At 46.3% G+C, this 19,427-nt stretch overlaps 2 protein-coding genes across 2 annotated transcripts; both read left to right on the top strand.

Moving 5' to 3' along the window:
- The first annotated feature begins 2,024 nt into the window (after positions 1-2,024).
- Positions 2,025-6,417, top strand: LOC124679022 (protein POLYCHOME-like). The gene is made up of 2 exons (XM_047214855.1): positions 2,025-2,288; positions 6,019-6,417. The coding sequence occupies exons 1-2, from the start codon at positions 2,025-2,027 to the stop codon at positions 6,415-6,417; spliced, it is 663 nt and encodes a 220-aa protein (XP_047070811.1).
- A 3,000-nt stretch (positions 6,418-9,417) lies between these two features.
- Positions 9,418-11,925, top strand: LOC124677009 (FT-interacting protein 1-like). The gene has a single exon (XM_047213017.1). The coding sequence runs from the start codon at positions 9,418-9,420 to the stop codon at positions 11,923-11,925; it is 2,508 nt and encodes an 835-aa protein (XP_047068973.1).
- The last annotated feature ends 7,502 nt before the right edge of the window (positions 11,926-19,427 follow it).

The raw sequence follows: 19,427 nt of genomic DNA, 5'->3' as shown, positions 1-19,427 counted from the left end.
TCGAGATGGTCAATCTAGTCTAGCCTTGTCCCTAGGATAAATTACACATTTGGATAGAGTCAAACTATAAGTTTAGACGTTTCAAGTATGGAGAATTAACTAAAACTTGTGCAACTAGAGTAGATGTTGTGCCCTGTGGGTAGTTGCTGAAATCTAGAGTAGATGCACGTGAGGGGGAAGGCGAGGATGGAGGTGTCACCGCTCCTTCTTACCCGAGCCACCTCTAAGTTGGCAAGGATACATATCCATCCTTGTTCTTGTTAGCTTTGTTGTTGATCTAAAATTTTCATGCAAAAATCCTTACGGACATTTTGGTTATAGTTTAGGATCTACATAATTACATCTCACATAGTAATCAAACTTATCTCCGACTTCCGATTTAGCTTTGATAATTTAGTATTTTCAATTTATTTGATGACTTGGAACTCCGATCTATGACTCTAGACTCTGGTGATCTTGCTTGTGTCTGCCATTGTTGTAATACCTGCTACCCAAAGAGTGTTTTGCAACCTGTAAAAAATAAATATCAATGTATCTAGCTTTTTTTGGCTAGTAAGTTACCCTTGTAATGTTTTTTACAAGAGCGTATACAAGGGCTAGCATTTTCCCTTCCTTGTACTGGATGTGATCTTAACGCCTTAGGCCATCTACAATGCGACACTAATATGAAGTAGTAGGATTGAAATCCCGGCCGTTTTAGGGGTTTCAGCGTAATTCTTATCTCTTTTACAATTATTGACACATAAATTAGAGTCACACATTTGAACAATCTGTGTAAGTTAGAGTTTGAAGGCAGCATACAGTTGCTGCATGAAGTAGCTCACTCAACTCAAATTCTCAAATGATCTTAAGCGCATGTGCATTGGCCATGCTACTAGGGCATGTCCAACACGAATGCTTGTAGAGGCGCTAGTGATTATAATCCTAGCCGTTTGGTTCCCATACGCTTCAATCATGAGAATTAGGCTGGCATCGATGCTTTTGCTTGAGCCGAGCGCTTGACAGAATACACCTGTGTGCTTTCTAAGTAGAATCTTTAAGTGATATAAGTGTTCGGGCATTGGCAGTTGCATAAATCACATGACACTTTTATTATTCCCTCTAATTTATATTATTTGCCACTAGTATGGATGTACGTAGAACTAAAATATGTCTAGATATATCTATATTAGTGGTAACTAATATGAATCGGAGAGAATATTTTTTTTGTCCATGCATCTACCATGATGCCCTTAGTCGAATATCCATTTTCCAATTCTTCTCGAAATTCACTAGTTCAAAAACAGACAGCAACGACTACGATGGTAAATAGACAACGTCCGCGCACAGGATGCATCTTGACCGTCCACCTACTACAGACGGACGGGTCGATGCAATCTAGGAACCCATGGACCAGAGTTTTCCTCCCACGGCCGCCACTCCGAAATTTTGAGTTTTCAATATAGCCCGCCCGGCGTCTCACCCCGCTTCCCCATTCCCCATTTAGCCGTAGCTGTATAAACCCTAGGAATTTCACCCAAAAATTAGTCGTAGGTAGCCGTAGATTAGAATCCGCAGCTGTATCAGGGGTTCGGAGCGGCAAGATTGGAAGAAGGCCTGAGCAAATCGTGAGCGAAATCTTGGCGTTTCGTCCTCTTGTCCCCGTTTCCGGGCCGTTTCTTGGCGTTCTGATGCGTTTCTTCGGCTCTCTTGTTGCAGATCTGTTCTAGTGCTGGGATTACCGGCGGGGAATCTAAGCAGGAGCTCGGCGAGGTATAGTTCGAACAAATCTTCCGGTTAATTGGTAATATCCATTGGTTTCGCGCGTCCTTTTCTTGCTCTTTTGCTGGTTTGGACTTATGGATTTCTGGGAACAGGGCTGGAAGGATCTCGAGACGAATCGCGTACGCAAGAAGCAGAGGAGAGGAGACCAATACGTGAGCACGACATGCTGCCGTTTGAACATTTTCCTGTTCTTTCGACGCGTTTCTTGGGGTTCTCACCTGTCCGCATCTCTTCTGCTCTGTCTCTTGCAGATTTCCAAGATGCCTGAACATAGGGAAATCAAGAGGACGGGCCTCACCGACCTCTCTGGTGGTGGGTTCTTCATCAGGAGGGTGGCCTCGCCCGGAGCGCTGGCAGGGAGGCGAGTTGGGAAGCCTCTGTCCCGGCGGTTCCCGTCGCCCTCCAGCAACAAGGAGAATGTGCCACCAGTTTGGGCTGTCAAGGATACGCCGGCGAGGAGGAGGAGCCCACTTCCTGATTGGTACCCAAGAACACCACTTCGGGATATCACGGCCATTGCAAAGGTGATGGACAGCTTCTTCAGTGAAGTTATATTGTTCTGACGTTGAGTAGTTGAAATGTTCAAAGATTCATCGGCTGTATTGCTGATGATCTGCACTGTGCTGTTTAAGACAATGGTACAGTGCCTTTTCTTCTTTGCCAACCCTGTTCTGGAGATGTTGGCCGGTGTGGGCTTGTGGAATTCCATGACAAAACTCTGATTTCGATTCAGTTATATGATTTCGTGCTATGCTAAGTTTCTACCATGCCCTGATTATTGCTGGTCTATCTTGACTGTTAACAAATGGACAAACTGCAGCAATTTGTTTTTATTACCTTATTTACACCAAGTTTTAGCTAAACGTTGGTACTTGAATAAACATGTGCCACTTTTGTTATGGCCTTGAGAAAAAGTATATTTCAACCTGCTAGTAACTGCTTAGTTATGAAAGCACAATATCGCTATATCTTTCAGTAGTTAGCAGGACAGATATACTTTTACTTGTGCTTGGCAAAGCCTGGTTTTGGGTTTCGATTGTTGCTATGAAGCATTGTAAGAATCTTCTTGTACTGTATGCCTATGTTGATCTTGTGAAACACTATTTTTTTTTGTTTCATGTTTGTAGATCTATCCATTTTAGTAACGCATAATTGCTATATTTTGTAACACAGTTTACTGCTTCCATGTATCAAGTGTCCATGTTAGATGGATCCTATCACGCCTTCCTAAAGTGTAGTTACTTTTGAGTGGAGCAGATGCTACTTCACCGTTCAAGAAACACATATCTATTGCCTATCAAAGCTGGCATTTCTTTAGCATTTATGTTTTCATGTACTGACGAGTCCTGCCTGATTAGCTATGTAAAAGGACAGACCTAGTGCTAGAAGCTCCCACACTAGGTGGGGTCTGGGGAAGGATTATAGAGGGAAGCCTTACCCTGCAAAGTGCAATGCAGAGAGGCTGCGACTCTGCATTATGTCTTGAATATGATTCAGTTATATGATTTTGTGCTACATTAATTTATAGTTTTACCAGAATATATGTAGGTCTTTACAAGTAATTTTCTTCAAAATTGTTTCTTTCAACCATCAGTTAACTACAGATATTTTTTTAGTGTAATTCATTACGATGCTGAATTTTCTTCTGGTTTCAACAAATGCACACTCTCTGGTTTATTTTCCTAAGATGCTGAGTTTTCTTCTGATATTACCTGTCCAAGTAAAAATGCACACTCTCTGGTTTATTTTCCTAGGATGCTGAGTTTTCTTCTGATATTACCTGTCCAAGTAAAAATGGAGGTTGGCGTAGTTCCTCTGAAGTAAATTCCACAACATCGTCTTTATGTGTATATCCTATGGTATAGCTTGTATTATGCTATTGTAGTCATGCTTGATAGCTTGAAACTACAACTGTTTTTGTTAGCTCCTACCCATACTAAATGTTGGGTGCAGCCTTCTCTCAATCTCTCAGCTCATTCTTAGTGGACACACACATGAGCAAGGAGAACAGGGGAGAAACTTACTTGAGCAACAAATGCTCTTCCACTATTATATAGCAACATATGCTACATCTTGGGTTCCGACTTTTTCTCCATATGGGGTGCCTCTCCTTATATAGAGGCTTTAGGTCGGTGCTACAGTAACCGACCTAGACAACTAATGTCTAGTTGGCTTCTACTAAGCAAAACCAATCTTGGAGATGGCTGGTCAAATCCAACTTGGAGACTGCTAGTCAAAGCCAACTTGAAGACTGCTGCACACAACTCATGTGCCATGTTCTCACACACAGCAAGCACACAACCTATGTGTGCTATTCACACTATAGCATGCACTCAACCTACGTATGCAGGTCACACCATGACAAGATTATATTTAGGCTAACAATCACCCCCCTAATCTTGTCATCTTCTTCCTCGTCTCCAGGATCTCCTTGTTCAACGGCGACCAACGCCGCAACTTCTTCCTGCCACTTCATCTTGAGACGCGCACTTGGCTGCTTGATCCGCACATACCGGCCGCACGCACAACACGCTCCAACGCGCACAACGCCGCAGGCCTTCAACAGATCACCAACGCTCTCTGACGCACGACAAGCTGGGCACTCCCGCCACGGCCACGTACAACCTAGACGCGCACGAACACGCCGGTCGTCGACACCGCACGAAGTGGCTTATTTCCCCCAAGCCGTGACCCGCCGTCGCCGGAGATGTTGCAGCTCCCGTCATCGTCCTCGCCGCCGTGGCCGCCGTCGTGGCCTCACGGACGTGAACATCGCTGCATGCCTCATCTCCGCACGAACAAGGCCACCTTCTTCCTCGGCAACACACACCGAGCTCCTTCTCCGCCGGCGACACACGCCTGATGTTTCGGCGACATACGCCGTTGATGCCGTCACACTCAAACGCGAACCTTCTTCACGATCGTCCCGCGCACGTACGCATGGCGATCCGATCTTCTCATACGGGAGCCACCTGCTCATCCGTGAGACATGTGCGCCGATAAGCACATCACACCCGGTCATGGAGCCGAGCCTCTCCCGGCCGTTGCGCCCGCGCAAATGTTCAGGCTGGTCTCCGGCGACACACGCCGAACCAACACTCCAACGACGAACGCCGGAAGGATGTAGCCGAACTCGAGCACGAACTCGAGCACAACGGCGACATACGCCTCGGCGACAAATGCCTCCGCCGGACGTCAACTGCCCGCGTCTTCGCGCAGCTCCGCCTCCACGTCCGCGGGCTCGCCACGGACTCACCGCTCGCCATGGCCCCGAACCATGAGGCTCTGATACCAAATTGTTAGCTCCTACCCATACTAAATGTTGGGTGCAGCCTTCTCTCAATCTCTCAGCTCATTCTTAGTGGACACACACATGAGCAAGGAGAACAGGGGAGAAACTTACTTGAGCAACAAATGCTCTTCCACTATTATATAGCAACATATGCTACATCTTGGCTTCCGACTTTTTTCTCCATATGGGGTGCCTCTCCTTATATAGAGGCTTTAGGTCGGTGCTACAGTAACCGACCTAGACAACTAATGTCTAGTTGGCTTCTACTAAGCAAAACCAATCTTGGAGATGGCTGGTCAAATCCAACTTGGAGACTGCTAGTCAAAGCCAACTTGAAGACTGCTGCACACAACTCATGTGCCATGTTCTCACACACAGCAAGCACACAACCTATGTGTGCTATTCACACTATAGCATGCACTCAACCTACGTATGCAGGTCACACCATGACAAGATTATATTTAGGCTAACAGTTTTAACATGGTGTACATCATGGTACTGTACACTGTGCTGTAATGGTATGTATCAGTTAAATGTCCATTTAGTAAAATCCTTTATTTTAACATTTTGAATTAAAATGTTGTATGTATCCAATAATAGCAGAAATGTATTATCTGAAAATTAAAGTGTTTCTTGAGTGTCACCCAAATGATGTATTTTGGAGCTGGGGTTAGTTTGACTGGTGGAGTTTTTGTAATTTTGTAATTTAGCAATAAGTGTAAATCAACCATTTTACTATTGCACAATGTCTTTTATAGCGTGGTTATCACCGAATCTGGTTTATATGCCTACCTCCGCTATTCCTGCTTTGGCTGCATATTTGTTATTTTATTCAATTTTCTGTTAATTTAATAAGTCATTTAAATGCTTGTTTTGACAGCAGGTAGTATTAGGTACCAGCTATGCATTACAGTGCATGTTCTTTCTTTCTACTTGCTGATGTTCTGACTATTGACTTTCAGGCTATTGAGAGAAGCCGCTTAAGGATTGCTGCAGCTCGGCAGCAAAGTGATGTGCCTGAGCAATCTCCGCCACCTGCGAACTTGAGTACTACAGTACCAGCTGAGCAGGACATTCCTCATTGTACCGAAGCTCAGGACTCCCTGGCTATTGCCTCTGGTTCCAGCTCAACTAGCCTGGGCGAGCAGAGCTTCAAGGTCTATTCTTCGCCATCCAAGAGCTCACTGAAGACTCCAACCAAACCCATTGACCCAGCACTCGCTGATCTCATGGAGAAGAAACTGTCCAGCTCAATAGAGCAAATTGAGAAGATGGTGAAGAAGAACTTGAAGCAAACTCCGAAGGCTGCTCAGCCTTCCAAGAGGGCCAACCAGAGGCGCACTCTCATGTCCATGCGATGAGTTGAGTACTCTGCTTCACTGTGGGAAGGTCCATCTCAGACTTGTCCTCCACCCTCTCTTTTCTGCTGCTTTCTTAGCCGCTATCGTGACCAGCCAATCCTGCTCTTCTTCTGTCATCCCTTCAACCCGAGACTTACGTAGCATGTTTTGATAAGATGGGGATTCATGGTTCTCTGCTTGAGGACCTGGGATTATGGGGCTTGTTGGTTCTCTGCTTGAGGACCTGGAATTATGGGGCTTGTTGGTTCTCTGCTTGAGGGCCTAGGATTAACAGCTGCTAGTGTCAGGTTCATGCTACTGCAGTAGAACTATGTATACTTATCGTAATGCAGCCGAACAAATCCTTGCTTTGTGCTGTAATAGTACCATAAACCACTACTGTATTATGTATTGTTATTACTTTGTTTGCAACTATTATTTTTCTTTTGTACTGTGCAAGATGTAAAAAGTAAAAACACTCTGTCTTCAAACCTTTTTTGGTTTGTTTTGTTTTGAGCTACTGGAGCCTTGACCGTGAGTTTGCAAGTACATGAATGATAGAAGGAATATTGTATTGGCACCTGTTGTTAATATATGATCTGAATTCTTATGAAAAGTACCTGGTGTTACTTATGGATACTTGCTTAATCGTACGTGGTGCTAGTATGAGAAATGTTGCGGATGAAGGATATTAGTACTTGACCATAGTTTTGGCACCTGGTGCTAGTACATGATCTGAATTCTTATGAAGAGTACCTAGTGTTACTTATGGATACTTGCATAATTGTACTTAGTGCTAGTATGAGAAAGGTTACAGATGAATGATATTGGTACTTGACCATAGTTTTGGCACCTGGTTCTAGTATATGGATACTTGCATAAGCATTGATTTAACTTGGTGCTAGTACCGGAGTGGTAGCAGAAGGTGTATGTAGGATATTAGTGCTTGATCATAGTTTCTGAACTTCCGCCAAAGTTGTATGCACTCCTGCAAGCCTGTTATTTAGCCATAGCAGGAATGCAAATCCTGGTATGACATTCCTTGCGGATATTTGCATGTTCAGCTATATACATGTTCTGTTATCTGTTTCCAAATCTTTCTGCTAGTTAAAACGAAAGAAAAGAATCATTCTCTGTGACATTGGCGATGAAACCCGACGGAGTATCATGTGTCCTGCATGGCGTTCACGGGATTTGAGGAACTGTAGTTACTTTGGAACAAAACCTGTCTGCTTTCATGCCTGCATCCAACTACTGACAACAAGTTAACACTTGTTTGCCGAGCACGCTTTTAATTTTCCAGTTGGAATATACACTTTGAAATATGCTAGTATTTCAGTAACGATAACAACCAGGAAAACCCAATAAAAGAGTTGTGCTTACCATCCAATATTTAGTACTGTAGTATACAAGATTTGTTTACTTCTGATTCACGTTGTAGTCTTGTAGACCATATCTGGTCGCTCATTTGGCACAACAAGATGTTCTATTTTTTCTTGGCACAACAATAGTAATAATGTGTTGGGCTTGGCCTTATGATTTGCTCCATAAGTAAAGAGATGTGTGGGATATTTCTTTCTTAACAAATAGGGACATGCAACCTTTGGTAAAGAAAGTATTACTTAACTCATAACAACAAGCAAAGGGAGAAAGCAAATGAATCATTGAATCAAGGGACTGACAAAGTGCAAAGGGCCAGCTTCTAGATCGCCTGAAGGAATCCGAAATCACGACTAGTTAAGTAAATTAATGAGTGCTACTTGACAGTAAATTTATCCCTGATTTGGCTGATACAAGTGATCAAAAGTAACAACTCTCCTGGGGCGCAATGGTGTGCGTAACACTTCGAGTCTCATATCTATCTTAACTTAGTAACATGGGAGAGTAACTACACCTTTGCCTAAAAACGATAACACAAAGTGATCCAAGATTATCCATATTTCATTGCGACTTGGTCAATATACTACTACATGCCAGCTAGGAGAATAAAGCTCCAAGGAGTTACCTAGAATACTAAAAGGAGCTTCTTTGGTTAAAGCAAAACCAGGCTCCAAAGCCCCCTAGTTGCTTTTGCTTTACAAGCAAGCACACACTTTGTTATTTGTTTCATCATTCCCATATGGACAAGGCTGATAAAACAATTCTGGTTAACTGAACAAAATTTCTGTCTACATATGTATGTATGATATTAGAGAACTATAATTAAGTTTTGATATGTTATTACGGCCATTACTGAATACGGAACGCAGTAGAAGATAATGACACTTAGACCTAAGCACATTTTTCTATTACAGATATACTCCCTCCGTGCACAAATATAAAATGTTTTAGATACTTTAAAATAGACTAAATACATACTAAAAGAAGTGTACATATGTACTAAAAGTAAACTAGATACAAACAAAAGTGAGTGAACCAAACAAATATAAAACGTCTTACATTATTGTACGGAGGGAGTAAAACGTAAGCACATGTGTTGCACAAGTTCAACTCGGTACAAACATCTTCATGTGTTACACTGGTGCTAAAAGTACAATATATATTTACTCTGAATGACATCATGTGCACCACTACACTGTCGACTGAAAATTAATAAGCTGAAGGAACGTACTTCCAGTTCAGCTAATCCAGGATACGGTAAAGCAGCAGGCACTGGGCTGCAGCTTCCTGAGAAACCACAATCTCAGGGGTCTTCAGCAACACGACTGTTCCGACTCACATGCCTGATCTCATCTTTATCCTCTCCGGCTCCGTATCCGGGGAAACTGACAGTCACACAATCTCACCAACTTCCTCTTTAGATTAGACGACAACTCGTTGGTCTTGATCGGATTCCGATGTGCTTCGTAGCAGTGTCGAATCGTAAGCTTGCACATTCCTTTGCTTAGCACTACTCCAGTCGTACTAGTTCCGATGATGCCACCTCTGTATGCCTTCCCTTGCCCGTGACGGCAGGGGAAGTCGACCGCCGAACCGACAGCGAAGGCCGTGTACCGGAGAACACGGTGAGGGTCGCCGGTCATGGCGTACCCGTATGTGTTCCACGCGCAGGCGCCACAGGCGAGAGCGGAGGAATACAAGGCCAAGGGTGCAATGCCACAGCCACAGCCACAGCCACAGGTGAGGGAGCAGTGGCCGGCGGGCGGCGGTGGGGGAAGTAGCACGCGTGCGCGTGGCGGCGGAGCCGGTTGGATGGGCCTTGCCTCCAGCGACAGGCCGCTGGCGAGTGCCTACGATCTCGTGGAGCGGATGCATTACCTATACGTGCGGGTCGTCAAGGCGCGCGGGATCCCCGTTGGCGCGATCACCGGCGGGTGCAGCCCCTACGTCGAGGTGCGCCTCGGCAACTACCGCGGCACGACGCGGCACCACGAGGGGAAGACGAGCCCGGAGTGGAACCAGGTGTTCGCCTTCTCCAGGGAGCGCGTCCAGGCCACGGCGCTCGAGGTGTTCGTCAGGGACAGAAACGCCGTGGCGCGCGACGACTGCGTCGGCCGGGTCATGTTCGACATCGCCGAGGTGCCGGTGCGTGTGCCGCCCGACAGCCCGCTCGCGCCGCAGTGGTACCGCCTCGAGACCGCACGCCACGGCGGAATCGGCGGCGGGATGGTGCTGCAGAGCGAGGTCATGCTCGCGGTGTGGGTCGGCACGCAGGCCGACGAGGCGTTCGCGGACGCGTGGCACGCCGACGCGGCGTCGGTGCGCGGCGGCGTCGATGGAGTAGCGGCCGCTTTGCAGAGCGCGCGGTCCAAGGTGTACGTGACGCCGAAGCTGTGGTACCTCCGGATAAACGTGCTTGAGGCTCAGGACGTCGTGGTGGGCGGCCTCTTCGTAGGCGACAAGGTCCGGCAGCAGCACGTCGAGGTCTTCGCTAAGGTTCAGGTCGGCGGCATGATGCTCCGGACCAAGCCGTGCGCCATGAGGAACCCGGCAAGCCTGGCGTGGAACGAGGAGCTGGTCTTCGTCGTGGCCGAGCCGTTCGAGGATCCGGCGGTGCTCATCGTCGAGGCCCGTGCGCATCCTGGCAAGGACGAGATCGTCGGGCGCGCCGTGCTGCCGCTCACTATATTCGAGAAGCGCCTCGACCGCCGGGCGATCCACTCGCAGTGGTTCAGCCTGGAGCCGTTCGGGCACCCGCTGCGGCAACAGGATGCCAGGTTCGCCGGCCGCGTGCATCTCCGGGCGTGCCTCGAAGGCGCGTACCACGTCATGGACGAGCCGACCATGTACGTGAGCGACACGCGCCCCACGGCGCGGCAGCTCTGGCGCCCTCCCGTCGGCGTGCTCGAGGTCGGCGTCCTAGGCGCGCAGGGCCTCACGCCCATGAAGACCATCGACGGCCGGGGCACCACCGACGCGTACTGCGTCGCCAAGTACGGGCAGAAGTGGGTGCGCACGCGCACCGCCGTCGACTCGTGCAGCCCGCGGTGGAACGAGCAGTACACGTGGGAGGTTTACGACCCGTGCACAGTGCTCACGCTCGCCATGTTCGATAACTGCCAACTCGGCAACGCCGGCACCGCTGCCGCCGGCAGCAGTACCGTCAGAGACCAGAGGATGGGCAAGGTGAGGATTCGCCTCTCGACGCTGGAAATGGACAAGGTGTACACCAACGCGCACCCCCTCGTCGTGCTGCACCCGTCCGGCGTGCGCAAGAACGGCGAGCTCTGCCTCGCCGTGCGCCTCACCTCCGTCTCTCTGTCCAGCGTCGTGTTTTTGTACGGACAGCCCCTCCTCCCCAAGATGCATTACCTCCAGCCGTTCACCATCCCGCAGCTCGACGCGCTCCGGCGGCAGGCGATGAGCATCGCGGCGGCGCGGCTCGGCCGGGCCGAGCCGCCGCTGCGCCGGGAGGTTGTGGAGTACATGCTCGACGCGGACTCGCAGGCGTGGAGCCTGCGGCGGAGCAAGGCTAACTTCTTTCGGGTCACGGCGCTGCTGTCCGGCGCCGCCAGCACGGTGCGGTGGCTCGTGGACGTGTGCCACTGGAGGAAACCGGCGACGACCGTTCTTGTTCACCTGCTCTTCATCACCCTCATGTGCTTCCCGGAGCTCATTCTGCCGACCATGTTCCTGTACATGTCTTTAATTGGAGTTTGGAACTACCGGCGCCGGCCCCGCCGCCCGGCGAACATGGACGCGAGGCTCTCCTGCGCGGAGGCCACCCACCCGGACGAGATAGATGAGGAGCTGGACACGTTCCCGACGTCGAAGCCGAACGACGTGGTGCGGCTGCGGTACGATCGGCTGCGGAGCGTGGCCGGGCGGATCCAGACGGTGGTCGGGGACGTGGCGACGCAGGGAGAGCGGGTGCGGTCGCTGCTCGCGTGGAGGGACCCAAGGGCCACGGCGCTGTTCACCGCGTTCTGCCTCGTCGCCGCCGTGGCGCTGTACGTCACGCCGTTCCGGGTCGTCGTGCTCGTCGCCGGGTTGTACGTGCTGCGACACCCGCGGTTCCGGAGCCGGATGCCGTCGGCGGCCAGCAACTTCTTCAAGAGGCTGCCCTCCAGGGCCGATACGATGCTATAGATTGCATGTATTGTTCATGTGCCACGGACGAGGTAGCGCCGCGGTGGCTACACCCAGACGAGTAATGCTAGGCATACGGACAGTTTGTTACAAAATTTTCTTACGGACTGGAGATGCAACACAGTAGGCTGCCTGGGTGAGACCAGCCACTTTCACCAACATGATCAAAATATAGCAGCTCACAGCTAATCCTGGGCGACTTCAAACTGAAAATGCCTCTGAACAAACTCACAGTTATCACAGAAATCGTCCAGATTTCTGCCTCATCTGCAATTTTCCTGTATATATCTCACTACATCATGCAAGTACTTCCATTCTTTTTTTTCTTATATATGTACACCTATTCTTACCAGATCTCTGAACCCGTTTCAAAATCTGCATTCATCCAATCCAACAGTCTGAAATACAGGAGGGCATGCACTTCAGAAGATTGACTAGCCTTTCAGATAAGATGTTCAAGGAACAAAAGGGAACGCGGCGATTCCACCCTATACCAGCACAATTTTGCAAACAAATTCATGTGTTCCTGTTGAATCAAGCGCTCACATTACTCATCTGCTAGGGTTCATGGGGGAGAGAGGAGATAGTTTCGTTGTCTAAGACCTTCCACACACTTCTTCTCATTTCTTTCTTTCTGTATATATAAGATAAAGTTGCAGTCTAGTCCCTCTACAAACTCATATTTACCTACGAGACTCAAGAACTCCCCCTCAAGATAGGGCAAATATATCTAATAGCCCATCTTGTCACACAATTTAACAAAAGATACAACATTAACACCCTTAGTTAACACATCAGCTAGTTGGTCTCCTAGTTGGTCTCCTCACTTGACAAAGCTAATATGAAGAGCTCCTTCATCCAATTTTTCTTGATGAAATGCCTATCAATCCCAATATGCCCCTTCTATCTTTCTCGGGGACGAGCAAGAATCTAGCTTGGGGAAGTTGGTGAGTGCATTTTTAGCATGTTTTTATACCATTATTTTATTAAGTTATAATTGAGTAGTTATAGGATTTTTGTATTTTACCGCGCTACCGCGTCCTTTTATGCTTGTCTACACAAAATCTTAAAATAATAAGGCAATGATGAAATATCAATAAAAACTGCCATTTTATGGTATTTTGACGTGATAAAAATCATTTAAACACTTAATTATGCACCTGGACGAAAGGAGGATGCGAAGACGAGTTCCAGAAGGTTTAGCGGACGTCGGTACGGGGAAGGCCCGCCCGTACCGTCCGCCCGTATGGCCTGCCAGGACGACCGCCTCGTCAAATACTCTCGCCTCCCGTAGACGGAACTGAGATCAAGGCACATACGCGACCAAAAAACACCAGAACACCGTCCCAGAAGAGATCTCAAGGAAGAACAAGAAGGGGCTTCATCCAAGCTGCTACCCGGATCATTGGAGGACAAGGCATCATCGCCTTCATCATCATCCACAATGAAACCACCATCTCCATCCCATCCATCTCCCTAGATTGTAATCTCCATTGTCATTGTGGGTTTGTACTTGAATTCACACCGTTATTCATATTCCATTCGCAAGATTATGATGATGTTCTTGATTGTCTCCATGTGTGAGTAGTCCACTCCATTCTTGGTGGAGATGGGAAACCCTAGTAGTATTACAATATGAATGAAGATGATTTATAGCTTTGCACTATGTTTGTATGTTAGTTTTCTCTTGTGTTGTTGCATGAAGTCGACCATGTAACATTTGCCTAAGGGTCACAAGAGGGAATTACCTTCGGAAGTGCGATAGTGTATACGGCGGAAAGTGACATACCGTGTGCGGTGCATTATTGCACCGAAGGAGGAGATACGTAGGGACTCGCAACACTCAACAAATAACCACGGGGTAATCCCTTAATTGTGATGGACCAATAGGTGGCTTGCCGAAGGTCATTGCGGTGGTTATCCAGGGATGTGTTATGAGATTTATATTCCAACTTCAAGCCTTTCCCACATACAACGAGGGCCAAGATATGAATTATCTAGTTTGTGTTCTTAGTTAATACTAGCGGTGGAACCGACAACCCCCGAGAACATTTTAATATTAATATAGTTCAAACGTAATCTTTAGTCGCATTTATATTTTCCTATTTCAGTTATTTACTCTACACAACATCCTACAAAACACTTTAAAAATAAAACTTTGCTTGATATTTGAGACATTTTTAAGTGATTTTAGATAAATATCAACAAGGGGCATTAAGATCACTACTGGTAGCTCATCGTGGTTCGATACTCTCATTTCGAAACTAGCTACAACTGATTTGTGTACTTGCAGCCATCAAACACCGCCTCACGCCATAAGTATTTAGGAACATTCATTGCTATCATTAAATATCTGGTGATATCTAGTAAATGCATGTTCTTTCTCTCAGCCAAGCCATTTTTCTTAGAAGTACTAGGACAGCTAGTTTGATGGATAATACCAAAGCTTGACAAATATTCATCAAACTGTTTGTTAACATATTCTATACCATTATTTGTTCTAAATATTTTTACCTAAGAATCATACCTAGTCATAATTAAGTTATGGAAAACCCTAAAGCATTCAAATACATCATTCTTGTTTCTCAAAACATAGACCCACGGTGGTTCTAATGCAAAAATCAATAAAAGTGACAAATTAACTATATCTATTAAGGGACCAAACTCCACTTGGTCCCCAAACATCAGAGTGGATGACTTGAAGTGGTACAGAACTTCCATTATCAGATGATACATAAGTACTACGAGTAAGTTTCCCATATTGACATGCATCACATACTAGACTCCCTTTATCCACTCTGCTATGCAGATCCGGATACAACTGGCCAAGAGTGATTAAAGACATATGTCCTAGCATGTGGTGATGTAGAAGCAATTCTTCCCCTGCTGAATGATGCGCAACAGCATCAGACACATACGACATATTTTGATCCATATAATACAAGTCGCCCGATTTTTTTGGGAAGGAGCCGGGACGAACGCAAATATCACCTAGTAAATTGGCCGGCTGTTTGTAGACCCAAGGAATCTGGCGGGCTGGGTATTATCAACTCCAAGAAAATGAACATTGCACTTATGTTGAAGTGGATCTGGAAATTGTACCAAGGAGACAATTCGCTTTGGGTGCAAATCATCTCCGCCAAATATGTTGAAGCCAGGGACATCTTTTTAGGCACGAGCCAGGGGGTTCGCCGTTCTGGAAATCCTTACATAAAATCAAAGACTTCTTCAAAATTAGGAGCTAGACACCAGGTTCGTGATGGTATGCACACACAGTTCTAGTTTGACTCTTGGGCAGGTCCAAGACCCCTTAGAGACCAGTTCATGAATCTGTTTAGCATTTGCGATCGCCCTACTATCTCGGTTGCGTCGGCCTGTAACACGGATATGGGCATCCGTTTCCGCAGAACATTTAACCAACTAGCCTCGGAGGAATGGAGGCAACTTCAGCTGATCCTTGAGAACACAACTCTTTGCCAAGGGCAGGACAATATTACTTGGGGTCTCAACCCATCAGGAGTTTACACGGTGAGCTCCATGTACAACAAGCTGCCCAAGGTGTCTCGGTGGCACACTTCAAGGAGATTTGGGCTGCCAAGTTGCCACTCAAAATCAAGATCTTTTCTTGGCAGCTAGCACTTGGCCGTCACCCATCGAGTGATCTAATCACCTATCATCATGGCCCGACCTCTGGGCGCTGTGCTTTGTGTAACCATGTGGAGAACGTCAATCATATCTTTTTCCCGTGCTCTCCAGCTCGCTTCATGTGGAGTGTGGTTCGATAGCTGTTAGGGTGCAGCTGGTCTCCGTCCTCGTTTGCCCAATTCTTTGCGATCCTATCAAGTTTTGCTGGGAGACCCGCCGTCTTCTTTTGATTTTGTTTGTGTCCCAAAGTTGGACACTTTGGCTAATACGCAATAAGCTTACCTTAGAATCTAAGTTAATTCGACAACCGACTGACATTATTTTCAAAACTATCATCTTCCTGCAGCTGTGGTCACCATCGGCAAAACCTCAAGACAGGGCAAGCATTCAGGAGCCGGTAAATCAGCTAAGGCGTACACACGCGGAGGTGCTGGCAAGTGATGCCTAGGAGCGATCTTGGTGGCGGGCTTGGGGAATCCGGGCTATCCTGAAGCGTCCTAGTGCTGCTCCTTTTACCTGCCTTTTTATCTTTAACTTTGGCTAAGCTGTATGCCGCAGCATGTAATCCTTTAACTTGTGTTTCGAACTCGAGGGCTTTATTAATTTAAAGTCAGGCAGTAAGCTGCCTTTTATCTAAATATAATACAATCCATCATGCATTATCCCCGTCCCAAGCCTTTTTCTATTCCCAAGTTCCTGAAAATAACACCATGAGGTGAAGAATACTATAACACAATAAAAATCATTTGTAAGGCAACTAATAGACAACAGATTTAATGGGAAGGATTGGACATGCAAGACAGATGGTATAGTCATATTTGAGCTACACTTGACTGTCCCCGACCCCGTAATAGCTTGAGACCAGCCATCCGCCAATTTAACAGTTTGTTCTTTTGGTCTAGGGACATGATTAACGAAGTTCTCATAAGAGCCAGTCATATGTCTAGATGCACCTGAATCTAAGAGCCATGGTTGAAAGAACATATCTCCTTAAGTAAGTGGTTTTGGTGTTGATGATAATGGTCATACTCAACTAATTATTTTGTATAAGAATTGAAGGTTGTAGCCCAAAAGTTGAAGAGCTTGAAGTTGTTATGGCGGGGAAATGAAATGATCTTCCCATATGGGCTTGGATGGAAGAAAGAAAATAAGAAAGAAAAGAAGAATGAAAAGAAAGAAACAAGAAAGAAAGAAGAAGGAACTGGAGAGAAGGGGGCCGGCGGCCGGAGGTACCACCGAGCGCGGGCGGTACCACCACCCGGCCACGGTCAGAGGCTCCAGGCCCAGTACCGCTCGCGGTACCGCCAAGGGGGCAAGCCTGGCAGTAACTTTCCAGGGGCTTGGGCGCGCTCGCCGGTACTGATGGCGCGTGATGCACACGTCCGTTGGGAACCCCAAGAGAAAGGTGTGATGCGCACAGCAGCAAGTTTTCCCTCAGTAAGAAACCAAGGTTATCGAACCAGTAGGAGATGAAGGCCACATGAAGGTTTTTGGTCAAGGAGTGTAGTGCGGCGCAACACCAGGAATTCCGGCGCCAACGTGGAACCTGCACAACACAATCAAAATACTTTACCCCAACTTAACAGTGAGGTTGTCAATCTCACCGGCTTGCTGTAAACAAAGGATTAAACTTATGGTGTGGAGAATGATGTTTGTTTGCAAAGAACAGCAGAGAATAATGATTGCAGTAGATTGTATTTCAGATGTAAAAGAATGGACCGGGGTCCACAGTTCACTAGTGGTGTCTCTCCAATAAGATAAATAGCATGCGCACCCCTTCCAGTATTAAGTTGCAAACAACAGACAATTGCATTAAGTACTGTGCGTAATATAAACAATACAAATATCCTTAGACAAAGCATTGATGTTTTATCCCTAGTGGCAACAACACATCCACAACCTTAGAACTTTCTGTCACATCGTCCTGCGATTCAATGGAGGCATGAACCCACTATCGAGCATAAATACTCCCTCTTGGAGTTACAAGTATTAACTTGGCCGAGCCTCTACTAGCAACGGAGAGCATGCAAGATCATAAACAACACATATATGATAGATCAATAATCAACTTGACATAGTATTCCATATTCATCGGATCCCAACAAACACAAGATGTAGCATTACAAATAGATGATCTTGATCATGATAGGTAGCTCACAAGATCTAAACATGATAGCACAAGAGGAGAAGACAACCATCTAGCTACTGCTATGGACCCATAGTCCAAGGATGAACTACTCACGCATCGGTCCGGAGGCGGGCATGGTGATGTAGAGCCCTCCGGTGATGATTCCCCTCTCCGGCGGGGTGCCGGAGGCGATCTTCGAGAACCCCCGAGGTAGGGTTGACGGCGGCGGCGTCTCAGTAACTTTTCTCGTATCGTGGCTCTCGGTACTAGGGTTTTCGCGACGGAAGGATTATATAGGCGAAGGGGCAGAGTCGGGGGACGCTCGAGGGGCCCACCACATAAGGCGGCGCGGCCAGGGGTGGGGCCGCGCCCCCCTATGGTGTGGCCGCCTCGTTGCCCCTCTCCGTCTCCTCTTCGGTTCTGGAAGGCTCCGTGGAAAATAAGACCGTGGGCTTTTGTTTCGTCCAATTCCGAGAATATTTCCTGTGTAGGATTTCTGAAACCAAAAACAACAAAAAACAGGAACTGGCGCTTCGGCATCTTGTTAATAGGTTAGTGCCAAAAAATGCATCAAAATGATATAAAGTGTATATAAAACATGTGAGTATTGTCATAAAACTAGCATGGAACACAAGAAATTATAGATACGTTTGAGACGTATCAAGTATCCCCAAGCTTAGTTCCTACTCGCCCTCGAGTAGGTAAACGATAACAAGGATAATTTCTGAAGTGACATGCTACTATCATAATCTTGATCAATACTATTGTAAACCATATGAGATGAATGAAGTGATTCAAAGCAATGGTAAAGATAATGAATAAACAACTGAATCATATAGCAAAGACTTTTCATGAATAGTACTTTCAAGACAAGCATCAACAAGTCTTGCATAAGAGTTAACTCATAAAACAATAGATTCTTAATAGAAGGTTTTGAAGCAACACAAAGGAATATTTAAGTTTCAGCAGTTGCTTTCAACTTTCAACATGTTTATCTCATGGATAATTGTCAACACAAAGTAATATGATGAGTGCAAATAAGCAAGTATGTAAGAATCAATGCACACAGTTGACACAAGTGTTTGCTTCTAAGATAGAAAGAAGTAGGTAAACTGACTCAACATAAAGTAAAAGAAATGCCCTTCGCAGAGGGAAGCAGGGATTACTCATGTGCTAGAGCTTTTTATTTTGAAAACATGGAAACAATTTTGTCAACGGTAGTAATAATTCATATGTGTTATGCATAAAACCTCCTATAAGTTGCAAGCCTCATGCATCGAATACTAATAGTGCTCGCTCCTTGTCCTAATTAGCTCGGATTTCCATGGATTATCATTGCATTACATATGTTACAACCAAGTGTCACAAAGGGGTACCTCTATGCCACCTGTACAAAGGTCTAAGGAGATAAATCGCATTTGATTTCTCGATTTTGATAGATCTCAACTTGAGGACATCCATACGGGACAACATAGAAAACAGATAATGGACTCCTCTTTTATGCTTTAAGCATTCAACAACGAATAATATTCTCATAAGAGATTTGAGGATTAATGTCCAAGCCGAAACTTCCACCATGATACATGGCTTTGGTTGGCGGCCAAATGTTCTTCTCTAACAATATGCATACTCAAACCATTCAACTCATGGCAAATCTCCCTTACTTCAGACAAGAAGAACATGCATAGCAACTCACATGATATTCAACAAAGGTGTAACAGGTTGATAG

This window comes from Lolium rigidum, chromosome 7 (assembly GCF_022539505.1).
Source record: "Lolium rigidum isolate FL_2022 chromosome 7, APGP_CSIRO_Lrig_0.1, whole genome shotgun sequence".
Classification (NCBI taxonomy): Eukaryota; Viridiplantae; Streptophyta; class Magnoliopsida; order Poales; family Poaceae; genus Lolium; species Lolium rigidum.
Note: the sequence above shows the minus strand (reverse complement) of the source record. Positions and strands in the feature narration are given on the sequence as shown.